The 26,980-nt window shown below is 47.8% G+C and overlaps 1 protein-coding gene across 2 annotated transcripts in view; it reads left to right on the forward strand.

Annotated features, from left to right (window-relative positions):
- ARHGAP42 (Rho GTPase activating protein 42) overlaps positions 1-26,980 on the forward strand; it is a 178,117-nt gene that overhangs the window by 123,484 nt on the left and 27,653 nt on the right. For both annotated transcript variants that reach the window (XR_013392512.1, XM_028726131.2), the window contains exons 8-14: positions 2,286-2,415; positions 7,418-7,518; positions 12,397-12,506; positions 15,227-15,305; positions 21,614-21,653; positions 23,442-23,504; positions 25,521-25,595. Coding sequence is in view for 1 of the 2 variants with exons in the window: in XM_028726131.2 (XP_028581964.2) it covers positions 2,286-2,415; positions 7,418-7,518; positions 12,397-12,506; positions 15,227-15,305; positions 21,614-21,653; positions 23,442-23,504; positions 25,521-25,595 (598 nt within the window). In the remaining variant the exon portion in view is untranslated. The remainder of the gene's footprint in view (positions 1-2,285; positions 2,416-7,417; positions 7,519-12,396; positions 12,507-15,226; positions 15,306-21,613; positions 21,654-23,441; positions 23,505-25,520; positions 25,596-26,980) is intronic.

Below are 26,980 nucleotides of genomic sequence, written 5' to 3' on the forward strand. Positions count from 1 at the left end.
GACTTCTGCTAGTTACAAAACCTGTTGTCGTCTTTCTGGCGCGCGTTCCTGCATCTGCCACGTTTTTGACAAATCCACTACATGTTATTTCTGGAACAGAAAGTCTTTGTTGTTGCCATACCCAAGTCAACAAGCATTAGGTGTTCTCACAATATCTGAGTCTCTTGCAATCCTTTAATCCTTTTATTCCTTGACATCTCCTGTAGCCTTGGCAGGTCTAGTACTATCCAGTGTAGCCTATGATAGGCTCTTAGAAATGTGTTCAAGGCTAGCTATGCACGTCAACTCAGAAATAAGCCCTGTTGACTTAAAGCGGACTGCAGTTCTAAATAGCCTCCCAATTTAATCCCCCCAACTGTTTCCAGTAGGAGCATCGTAGGAAGACCTTTGCACTTTTGGACAAGCAATGATTGGTCCAGTGGACAGGTGCAAGAGGAAACAGGGCCTCCTACACCATTCGGAGTTGCAATGTCCCTTTCATGCATCCCCAACTCCCTCTACCCCACTCCTGAATGAACACATTGCCAAAGCAACTTCAATTAGTGTGACCACTCTTTAGTGGGCATGTAGATAGCACAAAATTTTGGGTAGCTCTGCAAGTAAGCTACCCGTATTTTTCGCTGTATAAGATGCACCAGACCATAAGATGCACCTAGTTTTTGGAGGAGGAAAAGAAGAAAAAAAAATATTCTGAATCCCAGAAGCCAGAACAGCAAGAGGGATCGCTGCACAGTGAAAGCAGCGATCCCTCTTGCTGTTCTGGCTTCTGTGATAGCTGCACAGCCTGCATTCGCTCCATAAGACGCACACACATTTCCCCTTACTTTTTAGGAGGGAAAAAGTGAGTCTTATAGAGCAAAAAATATGGTAAGTAGAATTGCAGCCCACTCTGCCTGAACACAAATTCCATTTCCTTTGGAGCAAAAGATTTACCCGAGAATTTTCCTGTCTCTCTCTGTTTTTTACAAGGTCCATCCACAAGGTTTATTTAACTTTTAACATTTTAATTGTCCCCAATTGTTCAAACCTACCCAAATAATTCAATAACCTCTCAAACCAATCCTTTTCTTTCTCACTGACCTTAAACCCTTTCATTCTATGTACAGTTAGGCATTCTAAAATTATGATATTATTCAGTTTTTTCCTCCATTGGTTCACCCCTAGCTCTTCTGCATTTTTCCTATTACTCGCTATAACCTGTCTGGCTGCCGTTACCATCAATTTTACCCATTTACATTCCTCTTTTGTTTTTGACTCGGTGCTACTCAGACTAATAGTAAAGGTAAAGGGACCCCTGACCATTAGGTCCAGTCGTGACCAACTCTGGGGTTGCAGCGCTCATCTCGCTTTATTGGCCGAGGGAGCCGGCGTACAGCTTCCAGGTCATGTGGCCAGCATGACTAAGCCGCTTCTGGCGAACCAGAGCAGCACACGGAAACGCTGTTTACCTTCCCCCCCGGAGCAGTACCTATTTATCTATTTGCGCTTTGACATGCTTTCGAGCTGCTAGGTTGGCAGGAGCTGGGACAGAGCAACGGGAGCTCACCCTGTTGCGGGGATTCGAACCGCCGACCTTTTGATCGGCAAGTCCTAGGCTCTGTGGTTTAACCCACAGCGCCACCCGCGTCCCACTTAGACTAATAAGAACCATTAATTTCGATATTCCCACCTTCCTACCCACGATTCCCAATGTTTCTATACCAATCCCACCTCGACCTTTTGGCTAAGATCAAGTGTAGTATCTGTTCTTATCTGTCTCTTTTTGTTGGTTGGTTTAGAGCACCTTGCTGCAAAATGAGTTGTGCACACGGTGTTAGTAGATCTGTACAAACAGGGGTTGTGTTCTTCAAACCTCGCACACCGCCTCTCCAGTCCAGAACCCTGTATATTTTTTTGCGCTTTTTAAGGAATTCGGAAACTCATACAAGCAGTGTGGTAGAAGAACAGAAATCATAGGGAAGCTTCCTTACACGGGGTTGACAGTTTTTTGCTAATAGACCTGAACTACTTCTTAGCTTCTCGTTCAGTGCCCGAACGAATGAATGCGTGAAAAGGATGCTTGACGTGAATGTGTCTCCTCAACCTTTCAGCGGCTTTCAACACCATGGTAACCTTCTGGAGCGGCTGTCCGAGTTAGGGGTGGGTGGTAAACGCAGCATTTGACAAGGCTTGCTTTTACTGCAATTCCCTCAGAGCAGACGTCAGTTCCATTTTGGTAGGCCGCTCTCAAAATTGCATTGGCATGAGCTTAATTCATCGCTTCTGTTGTTGTCGTCGTTTTACAGACCCGGAATAATTTTGAAAGCACAAGGCAGGAAGTAGAACGGCTTATGCAGAGAATGAAGTCTGCCAGCCAGGACTACAGGCCACCAAGCCAGTGGACAATGGAAGGCTATCTCTACGTTCAAGAGAAGCGTGAGTATTTAACACATCCGAATCAAACTGCACACTGAGCATTAGGCCTCTGTTCACCAGCTGCTGGGAATCGCTGTTGGACTGAGGTTCTACCTTGTGGACTTCCCATAGTCTAATGGGTCTAGGGGTTGCTTGTGTGTAAATCAACGCCACCCTTGGCTGGTTGCCTGAATGAACCCTTTCTGTCTGGACAGCCACGCGCCCGTGGCTGTCTCAATCACTGGCAGAATCCGTTAGTGGGCGTTTCTTGAACTTCTTCCAGCAAAGAAGCTCTTTGACGCCTAGTCTCCGCCTACTTTCTCTGCGCGGAAGCCTTCTGCGCAGGGAGGGTGTGGGCATCGGAGGACCCGTGCTCTCCCCACTGGTTCCCGGCGAGGAGTCTTGGAGCCACCTCACTGATTCCCCCATCTGCCCCCCTTCTCCACTGGTGTTACGCTGATTTCCTTCCCCAGAAGATGTACTGCTTCTCTCCCTCCCGGGACGCTCTTTGGAATCCCTCTGGAGCCCTCCCTCTCCCTCTGGCTCCGATGGCAGTTCCCTGACATATAGGCATCTGGTTGGTCATGGTAGGAAAAGAAACCTGGGGTGGATGGGCCATTGGCCTGGTCCAGCAGGTCTCTCTTACCTTTATGATAGATGATGCTGTCTTTCCCATCACTGTGCTGATATCTTTGAGTAAGGTTTGATTGGCATGAAAGGGATATGAGAGTTGTCCTAGTCATCCAGAAAGCCAGCATACAATCATAGTTACATTTCATTGAAAATATCTCAATTAAAATAAAGTGAACAAATAAAAAAAGAAACAAGAAATGCATAAGAAATGCAAAGAAGAAGAAAAACACGATAATTCCATACGTTCTTGTCTAATGCAAAGGTATTTAAATGAAATTATTATTCTAATACACATTTATTTATGACATTGCAAATATCATTATATTTGCCCATACACAATCTGTGTCTACAAGCTCTCCATACACTCTGTGTCTACAAGTTTGTATTTTGTAAGAGCTGTCGTGCCTTCTAGGTAAAAGTAAAAGGTAAAGGACCCCTGGACAGTTAAGTCCAGTCACAGGTGACTATGGGGTTGTGGTGCTCATCTTGCTTTCAGGCCGAGGGAGCCGGTGTTTGTCCACAGACAGCTTTCCAGGTCATGTGGCCAGCATGACTAACCACTTCTGGTGCAACGGGACACCGTGATGGAAACCAGAGCGCACGGAAACACCGTTTACCTTCCCACCACAGTGGTACCTATTTATCTACTTGCACTGGTGTGCTTTCGAACTGCGAGGCTGGCAGAAGCTGGGACAGAGCAACGGGAGCTCACCCCGTCATGGGGATTCAAACCACCAACCTTCTGATTGCCAAGCCCAAGAGGCTCAATGGTTTAGACCACAGCGCCATTTGTGCCCTTCTACCCATTGATTAAAGGGGGACATAGATTTATCCTTCCAATGGATCAATATAAGTCTTTCAGCTGTAGTGAGGGCATGAGGAATCCATTTAGGTTGACCAGTTGTCAAATTCCATATGGGCAGTACATAATTTAAAAGAATATTATCCTATGACAGTATTAGCTCTCCCCCCCCCCCCCGCCACCCCGGTACCATGGAAATATTTATATAATCTAGTACTTTCTCCCAAAACTCCATAAGTGTGCAACATTGCATAGACATATCCAGTGTATGTATAGAAAGTGACTATCTACAGCAACGTATTATTGCAAGGATAATGCTTCTTTGAGCCAGCATCTAACCATGGGAATACTGTCAATAAAGGAATATCAGTGGTGAGCACACAAGCTTTCCTCTGTAGTAATAGTTGTTTTATCAGCCCTTATCCACACAGTGAGCCATCATCACATTGGCCTGGTTCGCACAGCACAATAAACAAAAGTATTCCTTGCTGGGACTTCATGAACTTACAGGTTCTGAGAGGGCCTCACAGCCACTTTGGTCATCTGCAGTTCCCGGTCCTCCTGGGCTCTCAGCTCAGCCCAAGTCTGGCTTTGTGTGCTGTCCAAACCAGGACTTGTGGTTAAACTTCTCCCTTGTAACCACAACCAGTAGGAAAGGATACAGGTCATGGTTATTGGGGAGAGGGGTCAGTGTAGCCCAGGAACAACAACAACAACAACAAATAAAATAATAAAATTTTATTTATATCCTGCCCTCCCCAGCTGAGGCTGGGCTCAGAGCGGCTAACAACAGTAAAATAATACAGCATTCTAAAATCAATTCATTATACAGTAGTACCCTGCAAGACGAATGCCTCGGAAGACGAAAAACTCGCTAGACAAAGGAGTTTTTCGTTTTCTTAGCCGCTTCGCAAGACGCATTTCCCTATGGGCTTGCTTCGCAAAACGAAGCTTGCCCCGCAAGCTTTTGAAGCAAGGGGCGGCGGGGAGAAGATCGCTTCTCCCCGTTGCCAACCCCGCAATCTCCGGGGACAGAGGGGAAGGCGCGCGCGCCTTCCCCTCTCTCCCCGGACCCCTTTTGAACCAAGGGGCGGCAACGGAGAGAAGCGATTCTCCCCGCTGCCCCTTCCCTTGCTTTAAAACAGGTCCGGGGACAGAGGGGAAGGCGCGCGCGCCTTCCCCTTTGTCCCCGGAGATTGCGGGGCAGGCAACGGGGAGAAGCAATCTTCTCCCCGCCGCCCCTTGCTTTAAACAGGTCTGGGGACAGAGGGGAAGGCGCGCACGCCTCCCCCTCTGTCCCCGGAGATTGCGGGGCAGGCAACGGGGAGAAGCAATCTTCTCCCCGCCGCCCCTTGCTTTAAAACAGGTCCGGGGACAGAGGGGAAGGCGCGCGGCGCTTCCCCTCTGTCCCCGGACAGTCTCCATAGGAACGCATTGATTGATTTTCAATGCATTCCTATGGGAAACCGTGCTTCGCAAGACGAAAAACTCGCAAGAAGAAAAAACTTGCGGAACGAATTAATTTCGTCTTGCGAGGCACCACTGTAAAATCAGTTCAAATCAAATTGATGGCAACCATTGGGCTAGAGTTCTGTGAAGAATTACCAAAGGAGGGGGTCAGGCTGTGCCTGGGCCAAAGGCCTGGTGGAACAACTCTGTCTTGCAGGCCCTGCGAAAAGATGTCAAGACCCGCAGGGCCCTAGTCTCTTGTGACAGAGTGTTCCACCGGATCGGGGCCACAGCCAAAAAAGCCCTGGCTCTGGTTGAAGCCAGCCTAACCTTTCTGTGGCCCGGGACCTCCAAGATGTTTTTGTTTGAAGACCGTAAGGTCCTCCGTGGGACATACCAGGAGAGGCGGTCCCGTAGGTACGAGGGTCCCAGGCCTTATAGGGCTTTAAAGTTTAAAACCAGCACCTTAAACCTGATCCTGTACTCCACCGGGAGCCAGTGCAGCTGGTATAGCACTGGGTGAAAGTGATCCCGCAGCAAGGACCCCGTAAGGAGTCTCGCCGCGGCATTCTGCACCCGCTGGAGTTTCTGGGTCAGTCTCAAGGGCAGCCCCACGTAGAGCGAGTTACAATAAAAAAAGGGCCAGGGAGGAGAAAATTGGCTGTGAGTTGCTCTCCCAGAGCCTGGATGTTTGCATTCTCCCAGTAAGCCATCGTTTGGCTTTCTGTGCCACGCAAACCAGACTATTGTGAGTATCCTTGCCAGGAGCCACTATAGACAGGAACAGGAAGGCTTCCAGTGTGTTGACATCATTGTATCAGGAACTTGAAAAAAGTTATGCTTGGAGCATCTCTCCCAGAAACCTCCCGTTTTTGCAGCGCTGGTGTGATAAGCTCTAAAATGTAGACTGGCTCTTAAGCTGCTGGCTCTGTAGCTCAAAAGATCTTTCCCCAGTCTGTACCTGGTTTGGAATTATTTTAAATGTTTGTGTGTGTGTGTGTTTTACAGTTTTATCTCTTGTTGTTTGCTTCCCTGCGCTGCTTTGGGAGGAGGGGCAAGATATAAATACAATAGTTAATGAGCAGTTGTTGTTGTTGATGATGATGATGATAAGAATAACATTAATAACATCATCAAATCTAAAACGGCAAGTGCAATGACAGTGTAGCTTAAAGTTATGACTGCATTGCAAGGGGTTGGACTAAATGACTGCCGTGCTCTACAATTCTGTGATTGGCTTCCTCATCAAGGTGTTTTCGCCTTTTGCTGAACCCTCTTCCCCCTGCCCCGTGGCCTTCGTGGCTTGTCCCCCCCCCCCCCCCCGAAGCAGAGTTCCCCACTTTAATAATAGCGGCAGATTGCTTTGAGCACCTTTTGTACCTTTTAGTTGACTGATAATAACAAAATGTGATTAAAAAGAAATCTGCTAATCGGAAATTACCTTGAGCATTATTAAAAGGAGTGCAAGGACACTATGAAATGCTGGGCACACGCAGTGCTTTATTAAACAGTCGAAGGCCATCTCAACACGCTCTTATTGAAGAGGAAAAGGATTTGGTCATTTGTTTAAGCTGAGGAGGTGGGGAGGAGTGACGCAGTCATTACCTTAGTCTCGGAAATGAATGCACTGGGCCTGTTTGTTTCACTACCCTATGGGCTTTGGCTGCCCACATCGGTTTATTGAGAATGTTATCCAAAAAAAAAGAGGATAGAATCTTAATTTGGCATTAGGGGGAGGGGGAAGTAATGGGTTGCATTTTCCATGGGCATTGCCTGCAAAGTTCACTTGAAATACACCAGGACATATGTTTATACTTCACTCTCGCCAAGGTTTCTCTGAGTTTTTTCTGTGAGCTGGCATAACAGAAAATACATTAAATATGTGTGAAATCTTTTTTTTTTTTTAAAGGCTGAATATCTCTCTTCCTTTTATTCCCCCAAACTGACAAAAATAAATAAATGTCTGGCTCAGACTCTGAGGTCCAGCCTGACCTGAGAGCAACCATTGTTCTATCTATTTTGCCAGGAATATTTTTCCTTAGGAAGCATTTATGCAAATAAGAGAAGTACAAATTTTCCTTTTCACCTCTTGGTCGCTCTCTCTCCCTCCCTCCCGTTTTCTTTATTTTTCTTTTTTAGGACCTCTAGGGTTCACCTGGATAAAACATTACTGTACCTACGACAAAGGGACGAAAGCATTCACGATGAGCGTTTCTGAAGCCAAATCTGGAGGGAAAGTCGTAAGTGTTATCGCGAACCGCCTTCTAAATTGGAAAAGGGCACCGTAGCTTTTCCTCCATTGATTTCAAGTTAGGGAATGGACATAAACTAGGAAAGGTGTTGCTACTTAGAGGGTTACGGTGTGTCCAAATCAAAACAGTTTTTATGTAGGCTGATATTGACAGTCAAAGACGGAAACTCAAACCACATCGTTCTGCAGAAAAGCTTCTTCTTTCTTAAAGAAAACTAAAAATGAACCTTTTCCACGTTCGGCCTTCACAGAGTACACAGCATACATTTAAACCATTTTATCCTACCCCAAAGAATCCTGGGAACCATAGTTTGCCCCCTACAGAGCTATAATTCCCAACACCCTCAAAAAAACCACAGTTCCTAGGATTCCTTTGGGGGGGGTGACAGAATGTGCTTTAAATGTACACAGCCCCAGACATGTTCTGTTGATCTTTTCCTGGGTCTGACCACTACCTTCTATTCATTATCATAAGTGCAATGGCAGTAATTTATGGGTACTTTAACCATTTCCGTGAATTAGCGCCATTGCACCCGTGCATTCGTCCAACAAGGTACACTGTGAATTTTCAGCAACTAATTTAACTCCAAGTGAAAGCTAAACAGGCTACCTTTCCAAAGGAGGGGGAGGGTGATTTTTGAAGGTTCTAATGTGCAACTTTTCATAACGGTCACCTCCGGACTTGATTATTGTAACTTGCTCTACACGGGGCTACCTTTCAAGCTGACTCAGAAACTCCAGTGGGTGCAGAATGCCACGGCGAGGCTCCTTACAGGGTCCTTGCTGTGGGATCACATCCATCCAGTGCTTTAACACTGGCTCCCGGTGGAGTACGGGGTCAGGTTTAAGGTGCTGGTTTTGTCCTTTAAAGCCCTATACGGCCTAGGACCCTCGTACCTACGGGACCGCCTCTCCTGGTATGCCCCGCGGAGGATTTTAAAGTCCACAAATGACATCACTTTGGAGGTCCCAAGTCGCAAGGTGGTTAGATTGGTCTCAACTAGGGCCAGGGCCTTTTCAGTACTGGCCCCGACTTGGTGGAACGGTCTGTCACAAGAGACTAGGGCTCTTTGGGACTTGACATGTTTCCACAGGGCCTGCAAGACAGAGCTGTTCCGCCTGGCCTTTGGTTTGGACTGAGTCTGACCCTTATGTTTTCCCTCCCCTTATGGTTTTGATCCATGGACTACTTTTAAAATGAGGCTGCATTTTAAATTGCATTTTAACCTGTATTTTAAATTGGTCCCCCCCCCCATTATGTTTTTATTGTAATTTTACTTGTGTTAGCCGCTCTGAGCCCAGCTCTGGCCGGGGAGGGCAGGGTATAAATAAAAATTATTAATATTATTATTATTAATTCTTTGCATAGCTCCTTTTGCCTAATCTTCAGTCATTCTCCACTTGGGCAATAGACAAGCAGGGAGGATTCTTGTCACTTTGCCCTTAAAATCTCTCTACCCTCCCTCCTCAATCTTTGCCTGTAAAGAGTCTCTTTTCAGACCTAGTTTGTCTGAAAAGGCGCCCTGCTTGCGAAAGTTGGAAGCATGCCTAATATCACTCCTCACTTAAAGAGGGCTCTTTTAGCTCTTTTACTTCACCACATTGTGTCTCACTGTTCCTGGGAAGTTATTTGGAACATAGGTGCCAGCTCCCTGGGTGCCCGAGCACACACAAAATTCCCCACGAAGGGGCCAGGCACCCACAATTTTCGGTGCCCACAGCCCCTGGGTACCCATGGTCACAGGGCCAAGTTGGCACTCCTTTTTTTTTGTAAATAATTTTCATTCATTTTCCAATAAAGAGGGGGGAAACATTCCTATTAATAACAAATCAAGCCCAATCTTACCACATTCAAAAACAAAAACCAATACAGCCAATTATAGGGTCCGAATTAATTAATTTCAATGAGACCTCCCATGTTCTGGATTGCAAGAGCTAAATGTCCATCCTTTATCTTTCTGCTATCTTCTTTGTTACTTCACAATTTTCCAATCCTGATACTGACAATCTCCTCTCTCGATCAATCAGTCGCTGGTATAACTCGCTATCTTGTTTTACGTAACAATTCCTTATTTCTGTAATCACACAGGTGGCTTTTTCCATGTTGTTCTCAGTCTTCATATTTTAAAGCACAGTCCTCCTTCGATGACCCCTCCATTTCTGCTGATTGTTGCTCTACTACTCTCTGGGCTTCCATCCAAGGTTGAAGTTAATTAGCGACGTCGCACTGCCTTTGATCTTTCCAAAGCAGCCGATGTTTCAAATGTACTGTAGGGGTGTACTTGGAAATCAGTAAGTTACACAAAGATTGGTTCGGTTTCTCCATAAAAAGCCACGCCAGCTCTCCAGGGCCCTCGGACAGCTGGCAGGCATCCAGAGTTTACAGTCACCCTCTTTTCAAACTGTATGTGATAATATTCCATGCAAGCAAATGCAACCTCTGTAAAGTACACCCCTTTTGTAATTCAAATAAAAAAAAAATCTCCACTCTCCCCCCATTAAAGATTTTTTCTGATCATATCCCTTTCTGCGTCAGAGCTGCTACCATCGCCATCTTCCCTCCTCAGCCCGAGCTGATCTGATCATATCTGATCTTACTCTGCCAATTTTGATCAGGGCTCTCGGCCGAGGACTGCGATGGTGCCAAGTTGGCACTCCTGACTGGGAGGAATAGTAGTGCATGAGAGGAACTGCATAAATTCACAATTACTTTAGGACAGGGGCGTCACTTAGTTAAAGAAATCGTGACCAAATGAGTTTCAGTTTGGTCAGTTAACCAAGCTGAGCTTTTAACGAACCTGCTAATTAATCAAGCAGCCCAGTAATCCAGTGGCCCCAGGGAGAGCAGGCCATAGGAAACATGAGATCTCCCTCTCTCTGCAGGTGAAGAGAGACCTCTGACCTGGGAGAAGAGGGTACAATACCAGTTTTCTCCCTCGCTGCCACTGTGGAAACTCCAGCAACCTTTGCCCTGTCGACTCCCGACGTTGGTTGGGCTGAAATGGAGGCATGCCAGGGCACAAGGTTTGGAAGTATGTCAAGGGAGAACCAGGGGGAGGTTCGAAACCAAAGCTTCCCCCCCTCCAATACGCCAACATGCTCCCAAACCACAAATCAAACTACACCAGCCCTGGAGTTGATGTAGCTTATTCAGGTTTGTTCCCCTGTTGTTGTTCCCATTCGGAAGGAAATAAGTGTACGTTAAGGAAAGGGAAAAATATCCGAAATGAGCTCAAGGTCTTTGCAGGGTGAGAGGGCGGAATTGCTTCCCTGCCTCCACAACTCCTCAGCCTTAGGGTGGCATCTGTCATGAAGTAACACCACTGAAGGAAATCTTGGTTTGGGGCAGTTCCCACATCCGTCACAGCAGACAGCATGTCAGAAGAGCCTTTCCCTCTGTGTGGGGCTCTCCTTCTGAGGACACATCTGCTCCCCACAAATTCATTAAGTGCTTCTGAATTTAGTGTGAATCACAATTTTTCACCAGATAAAATGCTTTTCATTAGTTGAATATTGTAGCCATCTTTTTGTGGGTGAGGGATGAGCCTTGCAGTTACCGGAAGATGAGTTCGGGGAAGGGAAAATCTGGAAAAACTAAACAGAAATGTCACAACAACAACAACAACAACAACAAAAAGCTGTTTTTGCACAGCTTTAAAATGTTTTGTAAGGGCAGCTTGTTTGGGTTAGCGGAAGAGCTGAAGGGAAGGCCATTTTTCACTAGGGAGAAGCATGGGGCAACTTTGGCTGGCTCATGAGTGACCAAAGAAAATCTATAGCTCTAATGAGGAAGCTGTGACCCTATAGCAGTTATCGAGCTCCAGCTCCCATCTTTCCTGACTATTGGTCACATTGCCTGTGGCTGATGGGAGTTGGAACACAACATCTGGAAGATTGGTGACATTCTGTGCCACCAAGGCCACCTGTGCCTCAAGTGACAACAGCAGATTCAGGAGAACCCCCAAACTTCCTCCTTCAGAGGGACCAAATCTAGAGTAGGCCACCCACATCACCCAGCTGGTCAGAGGAACCACCCACCAACGGTTGTTGTTGTTTAGTCGTTTAGTCATGTCTGACTCTTTGTGACCCCAGGCACTTCTGTCTTCCACTGCCTCCCGCAGTTTGGTCAAACTCATGCTGATCGCTTCTAGAATACTATCCAACCATCTCGTCCTCTGTCGTCCCCTTCTCCTTGTACCTTCCATCTTTCCCAACATCAGGTTCTTTTCCAGGGAGTCTTCTCTTCTCATGAGGTGGCCAAAGTATTGGAGTCTCAGCTTCAGGATCTGTCTTTCCAGTGAGCACTCAGGGCTGATTTCCTTAAGAATGGACAGGTTTGTTCTTCTTGCAGTCCATGGGACTCTCAAGAGTCTCCTCCAGCACCATAATTCAAAAGCATCAATTATTTGGCAATCAGCCTTCTTTATGGTCCAGCTCTCACTTCCATACATCACTACTGGGAAAACCATAGCTTTAACTATACGGACCTTTGTTGACAAGGTGATGTCTCTGCTCAGTCTTATCTGGATAGGCCCTTGTCCAGTCCCTTCCAAGCACTGATTCAGCACATCTACTTCCTTACTTTGTTCTTGTCATTGGTCTATCTCGAGAGAAAAAGGAGTGTGCTTCCGGATGTGAAGTCAAACAGCTGTGTTAGGAGGTCCTGGGCTGCTCAGATGACAAAAATACCCTCCCTGCCTCACTGATGTGGTCCAAAGGAAAGCAGAGCAATGCGTTTGGCACCAGCTGGGTTGCAGGAGTTGCCGGAAGGAGGTGTACAACCATCATAGGGACTCCACTCCACAAATCTATAACAAATAATTTGGCGGTTCAGCATTCCAATTTCCCCCTTTCTGATGTTTTGCAGAATGGTCTTGTCCCGAGTACACCGGAAGTGTTCAAGTTGAAATCCTGCATCCGGAGAAAGACGGATTCAATTGACAAGCGCTTCTGCTTCGATATTGAAGTCTTTGAAAGGTTTGCATTTTTATAGATGCCTTTTAAGAAAACGAAAGTATTTACGCAGCATTGTGCCATACCGTTAAGACCAGACAAAAACATACATTTCCATCTGAAAAATTATATCGAGTGTTTCACTTTTTCATCCAGAATAGGCTTTGAAAGAGTAACCCTCTTAACTGGGAACGCTCATAAAGATCATGTTTTAAGCAGTGGTTGGATGGCCATCTGTCATGGATGCTTTAGCTGAGATTCCTGCAATGCTAGGGGGTTGGATTAGATGACCCTTGGGTTCCTCCCACCTCTACGATTCTATGTTGAATTAAAATAAAAAACCTACATTATTATTATTATTTGTTAGTTTATTTATCTTGCCCAGGGCAACCCAGTCAGAAAGTTCCAGAGGCCTTTAAAATTCTCCAGTCGCCCAGCCTACACCTTAAAGAGAGAGCTTAACTCAAAGGGACTCTCAGATCTTTTGTAAGTGTTATGTTTATAAGATGTGGATAACACTCCTCTCGTACATCCTTTAGTCGGTCTGCTCTTTCCTTTCGCGCCCCCTCCAAGCCTAAGATCATGAAATATTCTCCCTCCCTACCCCATATTTTTATTACAATTGATTTATTGCCTTTATACCCCATATTTTTCTCCAAGGGGCTCAGAAATGGCATACATGGTTCTCCTCCTCCTCATTTAATCCCCACAAGAACCCTGCGAGGTAGGTTAGGCTGAGAGGCAGCAACTAGCCCAAGGGCACTGGCCAGGTGAGGGTTTGACCCCTGGTCTCCCGGGCCCTCGGCCAGCACTCTAAGCAACTACACCACACTGGCTCTATAGATAAAGGTAAAGGGACCCCTGACCATTAAGTCCAGTCGTGGCCAACTCTGGGGTTGCGGCGCTCATCTTGCTTTATTGGCCGAGGGAGCCAGCGTACAGCTTCCGGATCATGTGGTTAACATGACTAAGCCGCTTCTGGCGAACCAGAGCAGCATACAGAAACGCCGTTTACCTTCCCACCGGAGCGGTATCTATTTATCTACTTGCACTTTGAGGTGCTTTCGAACTGCTAGGTTGGCAGGAGCAGGGACCGAACAATGGAAACTCACCCCGTTGTGGGGATTCGAACCGCCGACCTTCTGATCAGCAAGTCCTAGGCTCTGTGGTTTAATCCACAGCGCCACCCGCGTCCCTATAGATGGATATAGATAAAACCTAAAACCTACCTGATTTTATTCAAACATAAGAGCCCTACCGGGCCAGATCCACCTAGGCCAGCATCCTGCTTCTGAAAGCGGCTCACCCAGATGCATCTGGTAAGCCTACAAGTCAAATATAAAAGTTGCAGCCCTCTCCCTTGTTGCTCCCCACCACTAGGAGGCGCCCTACTCTGCTGCAGACAGTACAGAGCTTGATGGACCTATGGTCTGTCTTGGTCTACAGCAGCTTACCTATGATCCGTTGTGTTACCTACAATGTGCTACCTACCTTCTACATGGAGGTCTCTGGAAAGGTACCAGAACTCCCCCTTGTACACAGTCACTCCTGTTTATCCCACTAAAACCTCCCCAAAAAGGCTAGGGGGTGCATTGCTGGTAGAATGATACACCCCAGGAGACCCCATGTTTACGATGATGATTTATTATTTATTATTTATACCCCACCCATCTGGCTGGGTATCCCCAGCCACTCTGGGCGGCTTCCAACAAAATATTAAAATACAATAGTCTGTCAAACATTAAAAGCTTCCCTAAACAGGGCTGCCTCCAGATGTCTTCTAAAAGTCTGGTAGTTGTTTTTCTCTTTGACATCTGGTGGGAGGGTGTGTACCTCAAGTAATACGCCATTTTTGTTTTAAACACAGTGAAATCTTTGGGAAGGTGTAGTAGACATGTGTGTTAATGTGTTTCTACAGTGCTTTTTTCTGGGGGTGTTTAGGGGTAAACATTTTGTGTTGCCCTGACAGACCGACATGCCAGCTGTCTCTGCAGTAGCAGCGCAGACTGGAGCTCCGTCATTCTCCCCACCGGTGCCCGGAGAAGGGAGTCTGGGGTGGCTGCGGTGGAGGCGATGGCATTCCTCCTCCTCCTCCTTCCTCTTGCAGGGCTAGAGCCAGCTGGCTCTTTTTTATTTATTTATTTTTAGAAAAAAGCACCGTGTTTCTATTTCATCTGCAGCATCTGCAAGCCACTCAGTAACAAAATCTTGCCAGGCGATGGCAGTTTACCAACATTGCAGATGGGCAAATCCTTCACGGCTGCTTTTAAACGTTTCCCCTGTTTTGAAGAGAGAAGTTTTGAAATAAATAGGGTTCTTACCCTCCCTGCCCCTCGTTCCTTGAATCTGTTTGACCCTAGAGTCTTTTGTTGTTGTTGCTTTAATTCGGGCTCCTTGAGAAGGCCTCCTTGACAAGGCAGAATGTGACCAAAGGTCCACATCAGAAACTTTTAATGCTGTTTTTGATAGTCCGTTTGAATAACTGTGGTTTTGTTTAGTTGTCTCAGCTGCTGGCCCTCAGGAGCTCCACTTGGGAAGCTCTTATAATGAAAGAGAGCATATTGTATAGAGAAGAGACATGTTCCATGGATAAGAAGTTCACTGGAAATACTCAGTTCAGCTCTAGCACCTACTCCTTCTCATTTTACTCAGCATGGTACTTTCCTCTTCAGACAATCTTCACAATTTGTGAAAAGAAAAGAAAACAAGTGAATCACTTGCTTTTGTTATTGTCTTTTAAATAGGCATGGGATCATTACACTACAAGCTTATTCCGAATCCAACCGGAAGCTCTGGCTGGAAGCAATGGATGGAAAAGAACCGGTAAGGAAATCCTTGGCTGCAGCAAAAAGAAATGAAGTACAGTGGTACCCCGCAAGACGAATGCCTCGCAAGACGGAAAACCCGCAAGACGAAAGGGTTTTCTGTTTTGGAGGCGCTTCGCAAGACGAATTTCCCTATGGGCTTGCATCGCAAGACGAAAGCCCATAGGGAAATGCTGGCGGTCGGGAGCAAAGACTTTCGCCCACAGCCGGCCTTCAGAAGAGGACCTCTTCTGAAGGCCGGCGGGGGGCAAAAGTCTTTGCTCCCCCCCGCCTGCCTTCCCCCCGCCTGCCGGGGGCGATCTTAAAATGCTGGCGGGCGGGAGCGAAGCGTTCGCTGCCGACCCCCAGCATTTTAAAATCTCCAAGGGACAGCAGAGAAGTCTCTGTCCCGGGGAGGTTTTAAAATGCTGGGGGTCGGGAGCGAAGCGCTGCCGACCCCCAGCATTTTAAAATCTCCCCGTGTCCCGGGGAGGTTTTAAAATGCTGGGGGTCGGGAGCGAAGCGCTGCCGACCCCCTGCATTTTAAAATCTCCCCGTGTCCCGGGAAGGTTTTAAAATGCTGGGGGTCGGGAGCGAAGCGCTGCCGACCCCCAGCATTTTAAAATCTCCCCGTGTCCCGGGGAGGTTTTAAAATGCTGGGGGTCGGGAGCGAAGCGCTGCCGACCCCCTGCATTTTAAAATCTCCCCGTGTCCCGGGAAGGTTTTAAAATGCTGGGGGTCGGGAGCGAAGCGCTGCCGACCCCCAGCATTTTAAAATCTCCCCGTGTCCCGGGGAGGTTTTAAAATGCTGGGGGTCGGGAGCGAAGCGCTGCCGACCCCCTGCATTTTAAAATCTCCCCGTGTCCCGGGAAGGTTTTAAAATGCTGGGGGTCGGCAGCCCGACCCCCAGCATTTTAAAATCTTCCCGGGACACGGGGAGATTTTAAAATGCTGTTCTGAAGGGGGGGGGTGGGGACACCTGCCCCAGCCGCCCCACTTCGGAAAGCTGTTCCGAAGCGGGGAGGGAGGGCGGGGACATCTGCCCCAGCCGCCCCACTTCGGAAAGCTGTTCCGAAGCGGGGAGGGGGGGCGGGGACACCTGCCCCAGCCGCCCCACTTCGGAAAGCTGTTCCGAAGCGGGGAGGGGGGGCGGGGACACCTGCCCCAGCCGCCCCACTTCGGAAAGCTGTTCCGAAGCGGGGAGGGGGGGCGGGGACATCTGCCCCAGCCGCCCCACTTCGGAAAGCTGTTCCGAAGCGGGGAGGGGGGGCGGGGACACCTGCCCCAGCCGCCCCACTTCGGAAAGCTGTTCCGAAGCGGGGAGGGGGGGCGGGGACACCTGCCCCAGCCGCCCCACTTCGGAAAGCTGTTCCGAAGTGGGGAGGGGGGGCGGGGACACCTGCCCCAGCCGCCCCAATTCGGAAAGCTGTTCCGAAGAGGGGAGGGGGGGCGGGGACATCTGCCCCAGCCGCCCCACTTCGGAAAGCTGTTCCGAAGCGGGGAGGGGGGGCGGGGACACCTGCCCCAGCCGCCCCACTTCGGAAAGCTGTTCCGAAGCGGGGAGGGGGGGCGGGGACACCTGCCCCAGCCGCCCCACTTCGGAAAGCTGTTCCGAAGCGGGGAGGGGGGCGGGGACATCTGCCCCAGCCGCCCCACTTCGGAAAGCTGTTCCGAAGTGGGGAGGGGGGGCGGGGACACCTGCCCCAGCCGCCCCAATTCGGAAAGCTGTTCCGAAGAGGGGAGGGGGGGCGGGGACATCTGCCCCAGCCGCCCCACTTCGGAAAGCTGTTCCGAAGCGGGGAGGGGGGGCGGGGACACCTGCCCCAGCCGCCCCACTTCGGAAAGCTGTTCCGAAGCGGGGAGGGGGGGCGGGGACACCTGCCCCAGCCGCCCCACTTCGGAAAGCTGTTCCGAAGTGGGGAGGGGGGGCGGGGACACCTGCCCCAGCCGCCCCAATTCGGAAAGCTGTTCCGAAGAGGGGAGGGGGGGCGGGGACATCTGCCCCAGCCGCCCCACTTCGGAAAGCTGTTCCGAAGCGGGGAGGGGGGGCGGGGACACCTGCCCCAGCCGCCCCACTTCGGAAAGCTGTTCCGAAGCGGGGAGGGGGGGCGGGGACACCTGCCCCAGCCGCCCCACTTCGGAAAGCTGTTCCGAAGCGGGGAGGGGGGCGGGGACATCTGCCCCAGCCGCCCCACTTCGGAAAGCTGTTCCGAAGCGGGGAGGGGGGGCGGGGACACCTGCCCCAGCCGCCCCACTTCGGAAAGCTGTTCCGAAGCGGGGAGGGGGGGCGGGGACATCTGCCCCAGCCGCCCCACTTCGGAAAGCTGTTCCGAAGCGGGGAGGGGGGACGGGGACATCTGCCCCAGCCGCCCCACTTCGGAAAGCTGTTCCGAAGTGGGGAGGGGGGACGGGGACATCTGCCCCAGCCGCCCCACTTCGGAAAGCTGTTCCGAAGCGGGGAGGGGGGGCGGGGACATCTGCCCCAGCCGCCCCACTTCGGAAAGCTGTTCCGAAGCGGGGAGGGGGGGCGGGGACATCTGCCCCAGCCGCCCCACTTCGGAAAGCTGTTCCGAAGCGGGGAGGGGGGGCGGGGACATCTGCCCCAGCCGCCCCACTTCGGAAAGCTGTTCCGAAGTGGGGAGGGGGGGCGGGGACATCTGCCCCAGCCGCCCCACTTTGGAAAGCTGTTCCGAAGTGGGGGGGGGCGGGGACACCTGCCCCAGCCGCCCCACTTCGGAAAGCTGTTCCGAAGCGGGGCGGGGGCGGGAACACCTTCTGAAGGCGGGCGGGGGGCGAAAGTCTTTGTCCCCCCTGCCTGCCTTCCCAGGGGCTTTTAAATCGCCTCGGAGAGCGGAGAAGTCCTCCGCTGTCCCGGGGTTTTTTAAAATGCTGGGGGTGGGAAGAAAAGCCCTTGTTCCCCCCCCCCCCCAGCCTTCAGAAGAGGTCCGGGGACAGACTGTCCCCGGACCTGGTCTGAAGGCGGTTTCCCTAGGAACGCATTAATTGATTTTCAATGCATTCCTATGGGAAACCGTGCATCGCAAGACGAAAAAACCGCAAGACGAAGAGACTTGCGGAACGAATTAATTTCGTCTTGCGAGGCACCACTGTAGATAAAGACCTTGGGTGGGTGGAGATGCCAGTTGCCCCCTCCCCAAGCCTCCTCCTCCTCCTCCTTCTTCTTCTAATTCTTCTTCTTCTTCTTCTTCTTCTTCTTCTTATTATTATTATTATTATTATTATTATTATTATTATTATTTTATTTATACCTCGCCCATCTGGCTGGGTTTCCCCAGCCACTCTGAGTGGCTTACAGTATATCTAAAAACATAAAACATCAATCCTTAAAAACTTCCCTAAACAGGGCTGCCTTCAGATGTCTTCTAAAAGTCAGATGGTTGTTTATTTCCTTGACATCTGAAGGGAGGGCGTTCCACAGGGAGGGTGCTACTACTGAGAAGGCCCTCTGCCTGGTTCCTTGTAACCTCACTTTTCGCATTGAGGGACCCAGCAGAAAACCCTCAGATGAGGACCTCAGAGTCCGGGCTAAGCGACAGGGGTGGAGATGCTCCTTCAGGTATACTGGGCCAAGGTCATTTAGGGCTTTAAAGGTCAGCACCAACACTTAGAGAGCAATGACAATGACAGTGTTGATACATTTATTTATACTCTGCCTTTTTCCCTGACAAGGCTCAAGACAGCTTATAGACAGAGATAAGAACCGCTAAAAATATAGGGGGGGGGGTCATTAAATAAAAAATAAATAAAAAAAATAAAAAAAATTATTTATATCCCGCCCTCCCCAGCCGAAGCCGGGCTCAGGGCGGCTAACAACAATAAAACAGTACAAAAGTACAGCATAAACAACACTCTAAAATCATTCATTATAAAATTAATTAATTCAAGCCACTGGCAACCATTGGGCCAGAGCTCCATGAAGATTGCCGAGGGAGGGAGTCAGGCTGTGCCCTGGCCAAAGGCCTGGTGGAACAGCTCTGTCTTGCAGGCCCTGCGGAAAGATGTCAAGTCCCGCAGGGCCCTGGTCTCTTGTGACAGAGTGTTCCACCAGATCGGAGCCACAGCCGAAAAAGCCCTGGCTCTCGTTGAGGCCAGCCTAACTTCTCTGTGGCCTGGGACCTTCAAGATGTTTTTATTTGAAGTTTCTCTGTGGGGCATACCAGGAGAGGCGGTCCCGTAGGTACGAGGGTCCAAGGCCGTATACGGCTTTAAAGGTTAAAACCAGCACCTTAAACCTGATCCTGTACTCCACCGGGAGCCAGTGCAGCTGGTATAGCACCGAGTGAATGTGATCTCGCAGCGAAGACCTCGTAAGGAGTCTCGCTGCAGCATTCTGCACCCGCTGGAGTTTCTGGGTCAGTCTCAAGGGCAGCCCCACGTAGAGCGAGTTACAATAATCCAGTCTGGAGGTGACCGTCGCGTGGATCACAGTGGCTAGGTCAGGGCGAGAGAGGTAAGGAGCCAACTTAAAAAACAATTAAAGATTGATAAAATTAAATCCATATTAAAAAACAATTAAAGATTGATAAAATTAAATCCATATGCGTATATAAAATCTGTTAGAGCCATACCATTAATTACAATAGAAACAGAACGGCACCAGCCCTTTCAATAAAAGCACTCAGTTCCCAAAGTCATCAGCAGCAGGAGGAAGGACAGCAAGGAGGGAGCCAGTCTAGTTTTCTAGGGAAGGAGTTCCAAAGTCTGGGAGCAGCCACCAAGAAGGCCCTTTCTCGAGTGATTACCAGATGTGCCTGTGTGTCCCAGGCACCCCAGTCAACGAAGGCACATTTCTGATAGGTCATTTTTTGTTGATGAAAGCTCACACTTGAAGCAATTTGCATGGTATTCCAGATACACATGCACAAACACTTTGCCAGGTCTGCGCCCTGCAAAGCAGTTGCAGCAACAATGGGACCACACACAAACCTGCCTTCTTCTGACAGGTTGCATGCCTGCACCCTGAGACTTCTCTTATGTGGAAGCTGTCACTCCTCTTTTCTCTTCAGGCCCCGCCTTGGTCTAGGACACAGTGGGGTGGGAGATGGCAGAGAGTCAGTTGGCCCATCCCTTGGCTGAACCGTCTCTTCCTCCACCTCTGACACATCCTGCTAACCTCCCTCTTCCTCAGACTGCTCTGACCATTCCTCTCCCTCGGCTACTGCCTAGCTGGTGGTGCCAAACCCCATAGACTCCTCTCCTGGGTCAATCCCCTGGCCCCCTGCCTCTGCCACACACCCTTCACAGCCCTTCCAATCCCTAACACCATGGAGGTAGTTGGACCGAGAGATGGGCCTCATCTGAACAACTGAAGTCCAGGTTGCCTCAGGGATCACCTGAACCCTTACATCCCAGCTTGATCACTGAGCGTCCTTGGTCATTCCCCAAGATGGTGAGGCTTGTTATGTACTGAAGTTCTCACCCTGGGGCCAGCAGGGGGATACTGTAGATAGTTTTTACTCAGGTCCACATATGCAAATAAGGGATAGAAAGTGACGTTCAGTGATTGGATAGTTACAGAAAGTTGTTACAGTTACGTTGTACTGGAGCTCTATATAAGCAGGCTGGCTGAACCCTTCAGTTCAGTTCTGTTCTGACCTGTGAATAAACAAGAGCTGTTTGGAGAATCGCTGTGTCATCTGATATGTTCACCCACAACTTAACAAGGCTCATTTGACAACAATGAGAAACCAAGCTTTTGGTTTGTTGGCCTGGTCTGTGGAATAGCACTCTGCCAGTGGAGATTCAGCAGGTGTCTTCTGAACGCCTGTTGAAAACTTTTGATTCCTTCCAGGCCTCAGCAGGCAATTCAGAGTACATCCTTCTGCAATGGTTAATTGTTTTGAACCTTTTTGTGGTTTTTTATTGTGTGGTTTTATGTTTCATTCCTGCAAACTGCTTTGATGCATGGCTTGTTGCTTTGTTCCAAAATGGACTGTGGTTTGTTCGTTTCAAGTCAGCCGGTGGCGTTAAGCAAGGAATAAGTCAATTTTTTCTTAGTTTTATTTCTGGCTTGCTGCTCCTGACTTGTTCGGAACAAACAAGCCGTGGTCCAGTTTTCAGACACTACAGCAAATCTTGCTGAGGCTTGTCTGAGCCATGGGGCTGCCACATGGTGGGAGGGAAAAACATTCACAATTCAGTCTTGGTGAAATACAAACTATGGTTTATCATGGTGTGCAAACCATCTTGCTCGCTCTCCCCCTCCCACATAGAGTTGTGGTAAGGATAAAATGGAATTTCCCCATCCTGAGTTACTAGGAAACTAAACAAGTAAATATGACTGTGATCCTTGGTTTCTTTTTTTAGATTTACACCTTGCCAGCTATTATTAGCAAGAAAGAAGAAAGTAAGTTAATATTCAATTATATGAGTTGTTAACTATGCCGATGAGTCCTTCTGCATAAGTGCATACTGCTTCTTAACAACTTTCCCATGTTCTGCTGTACCATTACACTCCCTTTTGTCATAACCATGCCTTCAGAAAGCCTACCCAAATTACTTACAGCTAGTAGATGCTCCCATGTATTTGTGCTGTATCTAAGAGCCCTTAGCTTACCACTATGCACATACAGTTTGTTTTAAATCACAAAACTCAATAAACTACAGTCGTGTCTATCTGAAAGTTGTGGCTTCTCTCAAAATAACCGATACAAACCGCAGATTTTATTGCAGTATGTAAGCTTGGTTTGTTCGCTATTTCGCCTACAGTTTGTTTCAGTGATTTGGGGATGAGGGGTGGCAAATCTGCCCTGTGAAATAGAGGGATTTGTTGGGGAGTCATGTTGCTGCGTGCTTTTAGTATGTAGCATGGTGACTGGTGGATTCCAAGTTTGTCTCCCTTCTTCGTCCGCTAGGGGCGATATAACTTAGCCGTCCAGCAAAAGCTCTGCTTTCAGGTCACTGCTGCTGGACATTTACTGACCATTCTCCCCAGACCGCTCCACTGGCAAGGAAGAGGGAGTAATAAGAACTTCCCATTCATCACACTACCTATCTAAAGTGACCCTGGAACGCTTTTTTTTTCTGTACAAAACTATATATGAGTGTTAAAATTGTAAGAAGTTTACTAGCTCCTGACCAGTTACGGCAATCTTGTCAGGAACATTGCTTTTATACATTTTGTTCTTCTTAATTTAGCCAGTTAGCAAAATCAGCCATGGATATACTTTTAGGAATAGCTTCGAAGAACAGCTTATTTTGGCTGCTCTAATTAGAGATCCTAACAAATCGCGCCTTTCCTGCCTTCAAGTGTTTTTAGTAGATGTTGGCAATAACCTGTTTTGTTTCTGCCCTGCAAATGCCCTAGGATGTCAGTTTAGCCTGACATTTCCACTTTCCCAAGGGGCTCATCATGATGTAATTCTCAGCCTCCAACACTTCCTCTTGAATTGTTGGTGCTAAGTACTGCTCTGTCTTAGAGTCCAGGTGACAATAATTTTTATCACACTGTGCCCTTTTTGTTCTTCATACCACTGCTTTTTTTTTAACACATTGAATGTTTTGAAGATGTGCATTAAAAGGTAAAGGCAGTGGGCATGATCCTAAGAAATATAGGTGCACCGAAGTCCAAGGGATTTCAGACACACATTTAAGCATTTGCGTCTTACTGATTTTGTGCTTGAAATCTGTCCTTAAACTCCTTTGGATTTCAGTGTGCCTTTGGATCGTGAATAGGGTCTCTTGAAATAAGTGAAGTTAGAAGTTAGAAAAGCCACCCAGGTATCAGGATGGGGCTCCTTCCCCTCGCCATGAGCCTGGCCCCATCTCTTCAACACTTGCTGAGGGCTATTAACAAATCACATTTCTCCTTCCCCTTTCCTTCCGATATTGAGCAGCAACTAGCCAGAGAAGCTGCAAGAATTAGAGGTTTCTAATAACAAACCACTGTTGTTTTGAAAAAATGTGCATCAGGGTCAGTTCCAGAGATTGCAATTATTTTTGTCCCGTAACTTCTAACACTGTTCTAAGGGGGCTAGGCCTCAAAAAATAAATAACTGGAACGAATCAATTGAATATTGAGATAAGTATTTTATTTGCGTGGCCATGAAGTCACAAGCCACGAGTTTCTGGTTTGCTTGCTGGACTGTGACAGCTATTGAAAATCTGGCTTAATTTGTTCCTCCCATTTTGACAGCGTTCCTCAATGAAGCTGGCTTTAACTTTGTAAGGAAATGCATTCATGCAGTAGAGACGAGAGGTATGTATCAAGTGATGTGCAAGGCATCCGGTTCTGCCTTAGCAGAAATGAATTTTTTGGTGCCTTAAGGACCGTTGGACACAGAGCTGCAGCAAATCTCACCTAGGCAATATGTAGCCCATTGCATGTGTTTGTAAAGTGTGGCTTGATTTAAACACGGAACAGGCTGTGCACAATAGGCTGCGTGAGCACACACATACACCCCACCATATGATGTTACATGTGGCAGTCCGTTTTTTTTCAAACAACAGCATTAATAATGTTATTTGTTTGTTGAACTACTTACTCACTCTTCACTAAAGGGCCCCCAGCTTATTTTAAACTATGGTTTAATAAAAATAAACCAAGTACCGTATTTTTCGCTCTATAGGACACATTTTTTTCCCCTCCAAAAATTGAGGGGAAATGTGTGTGCGTCCTATGGAGCGAATGCAGGCTCCTTGGCTTCAGCGATAGCAACACTAAGCCTCCGAAGCGCAGAGGGAGCACTCCCTCCATGCTCCAAAGGCTTTGTGTTGCTTTCGCTGAAGCCTGGACAGCAAGAGGCGTCGGTGCACACCGACCCCTCTCACTCTCCTAGCTTCAGGGATAGCCCCGTGCAGCCCCTCCGGCAGGGAGAGGCTGCACGGGGCTATGGCTTCTTTAGCCCTGCGCAGCCTCTCCCGGCAGGGAGAGGTTGTGTGGGGCTAAAGAGGAAGCCGAAACAGCCAGCGGGATGGATCCCGCTGGCTGCCTTGGCTTGTTCCATAGCTGCGCGCAACCCCTCCAGCAGGGAGACGCTGCACGGGGCTATGGCCTCTTTAGCCTGTACGCTGCTTTGGGGGGGGGGGGAATAAGATTTTTTTTCTTGATTTCCACGCCTAAAAACTAGGTGTGCCCTATGGTCCGGTGCGCCCTATGGAGCGAAAAATACGGTACTGGTGCATGCTGTTCAAATGTTCCCAATTTGCTCCTCCCCATGCTAACCATTTGCCATGGGAAGAAGAAAACAAACCATTCGCATTACATGTGAGCCAGCTTCTGCGGTTTGTTTTCCCCTATGATCAGGAAGCCAAGAAAAACCTTTGCTTCTAAGCCAAATCAGAGAATGTTGAGGAAACAAACCACAAACACTGATTCACATGTAACACAAAGCCAGCCTCCGGGTAGTTTCCTCCTTGCCACAGCAAAGAACTCGCAGGGAATAGTATTGCTTGTTTATGTCAAGCCGTGGTTTAAAGTAAACTGGGCTTGAATGTGACTTGTGAAGCAGCTGAATGTAAGCCACAGTTTCAATGCAGTTTTAGGTGCTTATTCATACTCAATTTAACTTTGTGAATAAAATGTCATAGTGTTCAGTAGGGCTAATTTCTGAGTCCAACCGAAACTAAAGTGCTGAAAGCTAAAATAGCAAATGACCAATTAACAGTTCCCAGTATTTCCAAAACCTTTTCCTTTCTAAAAAGCTGGTTCTTCAATACTGAAAACAGTAGGAATCCGGAGTTGTTTGACTGAAAATGGTGAACTATCTGAAAATGGTGAACTATCTAACTAATCAGGAGAGGGATCTTGCACAAAACAAACTCAATACAGGAAACCAGACCATTCTGAGACTTCCAATGGCACCAGAAACCATGAAATTGTAAATTTGGACATAATGATGAGGATTTCAACTTAAACCGCAATACTTTCATTTGCAAGCCTGAAAAGACGGCTTTATACAACCTGGTTCTGTGCCTGTTTACTTGGAAGTATATTCAACTGAGTTCAACAGAACTTGCTCCCAAGGTCCAGATCTGTGTGGCTGCAATCTTATTCCTGTTTATTTTGTGAATAAGTTCCACTGTGTTCAATGGAAATTACTCCTAGGTAATTAAGATTGCTGCCTTTGTGGGGATTTTTATAAAATAAATGGTTCCATAAGTTGCTGCAGTGAGAGAGGAACAGTGCCGATATTATAAGTAAATCAAATTAGCTGCCTAAATGCAAATGTCTTAACACGGCAAAAACTTACATTTTCTATTTTGGCCTTTGAAGGGATCACAATTTTGGGGTTGTACCGAATAGGTGGCGTGAATTCCAAAGTTCAGAAGCTGATGAATACCGTATTTTGTAAGTGTGGCTATGTGCCATCTTGCTTATTTGAAGTCTTCTATTATTGTGTATAGTGCTGTGTGTGAAAATTGGGTATACAAGCAGGAGCAAATGGAACAGGGAGCATGTCAGCCATTCCATTTTAAATAGCAGCCTAGTCAACAGTTCACTTTAACTGGGTTTGGTGGCTGCATATGTTTTGCATTTAACAAAGTCTGAAAGGTGGCACAGCCTCTCCAGCTTTTAGATGGGGTTCCTGGGTGTATCAACACCAGCTTCCATGGTGTTAGGTACCATATATAAATAAGTTTCAGAGTGAGTTCTTTTCTTCTGGCTGAGATGGATTTCAACAGAGGTTTAGATCACATTTTTGAAGATATGGTAGAATTTATTTCGTATCCTATGTCATGCTCCCATTGGTCTTTAATTGCAGTGAGGGGATTTGTAGTATCTTGGAGTAGTATTTTTAATATTGTAGGTACCGCCCCTTTGCTGTGTCCCTCTGTTGTTAGGATGAGTTTTTTCAAACCCAAACCCAACCCTCACACATACAAGCAAACCACATTGCAACCAACTGAACACAACCAACCAAACTTTAGATCCTCCAATCTCTCACAAAAATAAATCCATAAATAAAGGACTTACCCACATGATTCTGACAGAAAAACCTGCCCAAGCACCATGCAATAGAACGGAAGATCAATATCCCCCCCTCTCCTCTCGCTTTTCTCCCAACTGCATAATGCACATGACAACAGTGTCATAGCGAATGTAAACAAAATGTGGAAAAGACTATGAATTGAAAGTGGAGACACTGTATTTCTCTGTGTTTATTTGCTTGTTTGGTACACGCAAAAAGTTTTAATGCAAACTAATTTCTTTGCATGCTGCACTTTCTCCAGTGCAAGTAGAGATTTAGGCATATAGAGCACTCTAACCCCCTTCTGCCCTAGTGTGATAAACAGCAGAGGTTTCATTAAAGCTCTTCTATTTATGCATTAATAATAATAATAATAATAATAATAATAATAATAATAATTTTATTTATATCCCACCCTCCCCAGCCGAAGCCGGGCTCAGAGCAGCTAACAACAATAAAAATAACACAGTTTACATAAAATCACAATCAATTAATTAAAATAAATTCATTCTAAAATTAATTCAGAGTCACATTAATGGCAACCATTGGGCTAGAATGCTATGAAGATTACAGAAGGAGGAGGTCAGACTGCGCCTTGGCCAAAGGCCTGGTGGAACAGCTCTGTCTTGCAGGCCCTGCGGAAAGATGTCAAGTCCCACAGGGCCCTAGTCTCTTGTGACAGAGCGTTCCACCAGATCGGGGCCACAGCCGAAAAAAGACCTGGCTCTGGTTGAGGCCAGCCTAACCTTCCTGTGGCCCGGGA

The sequence above is a fragment of the Podarcis muralis genome, chromosome 4, assembly GCF_964188315.1.
Source record: "Podarcis muralis chromosome 4, rPodMur119.hap1.1, whole genome shotgun sequence".
Taxonomy (NCBI): domain Eukaryota; kingdom Metazoa; phylum Chordata; class Lepidosauria; order Squamata; family Lacertidae; genus Podarcis; species Podarcis muralis.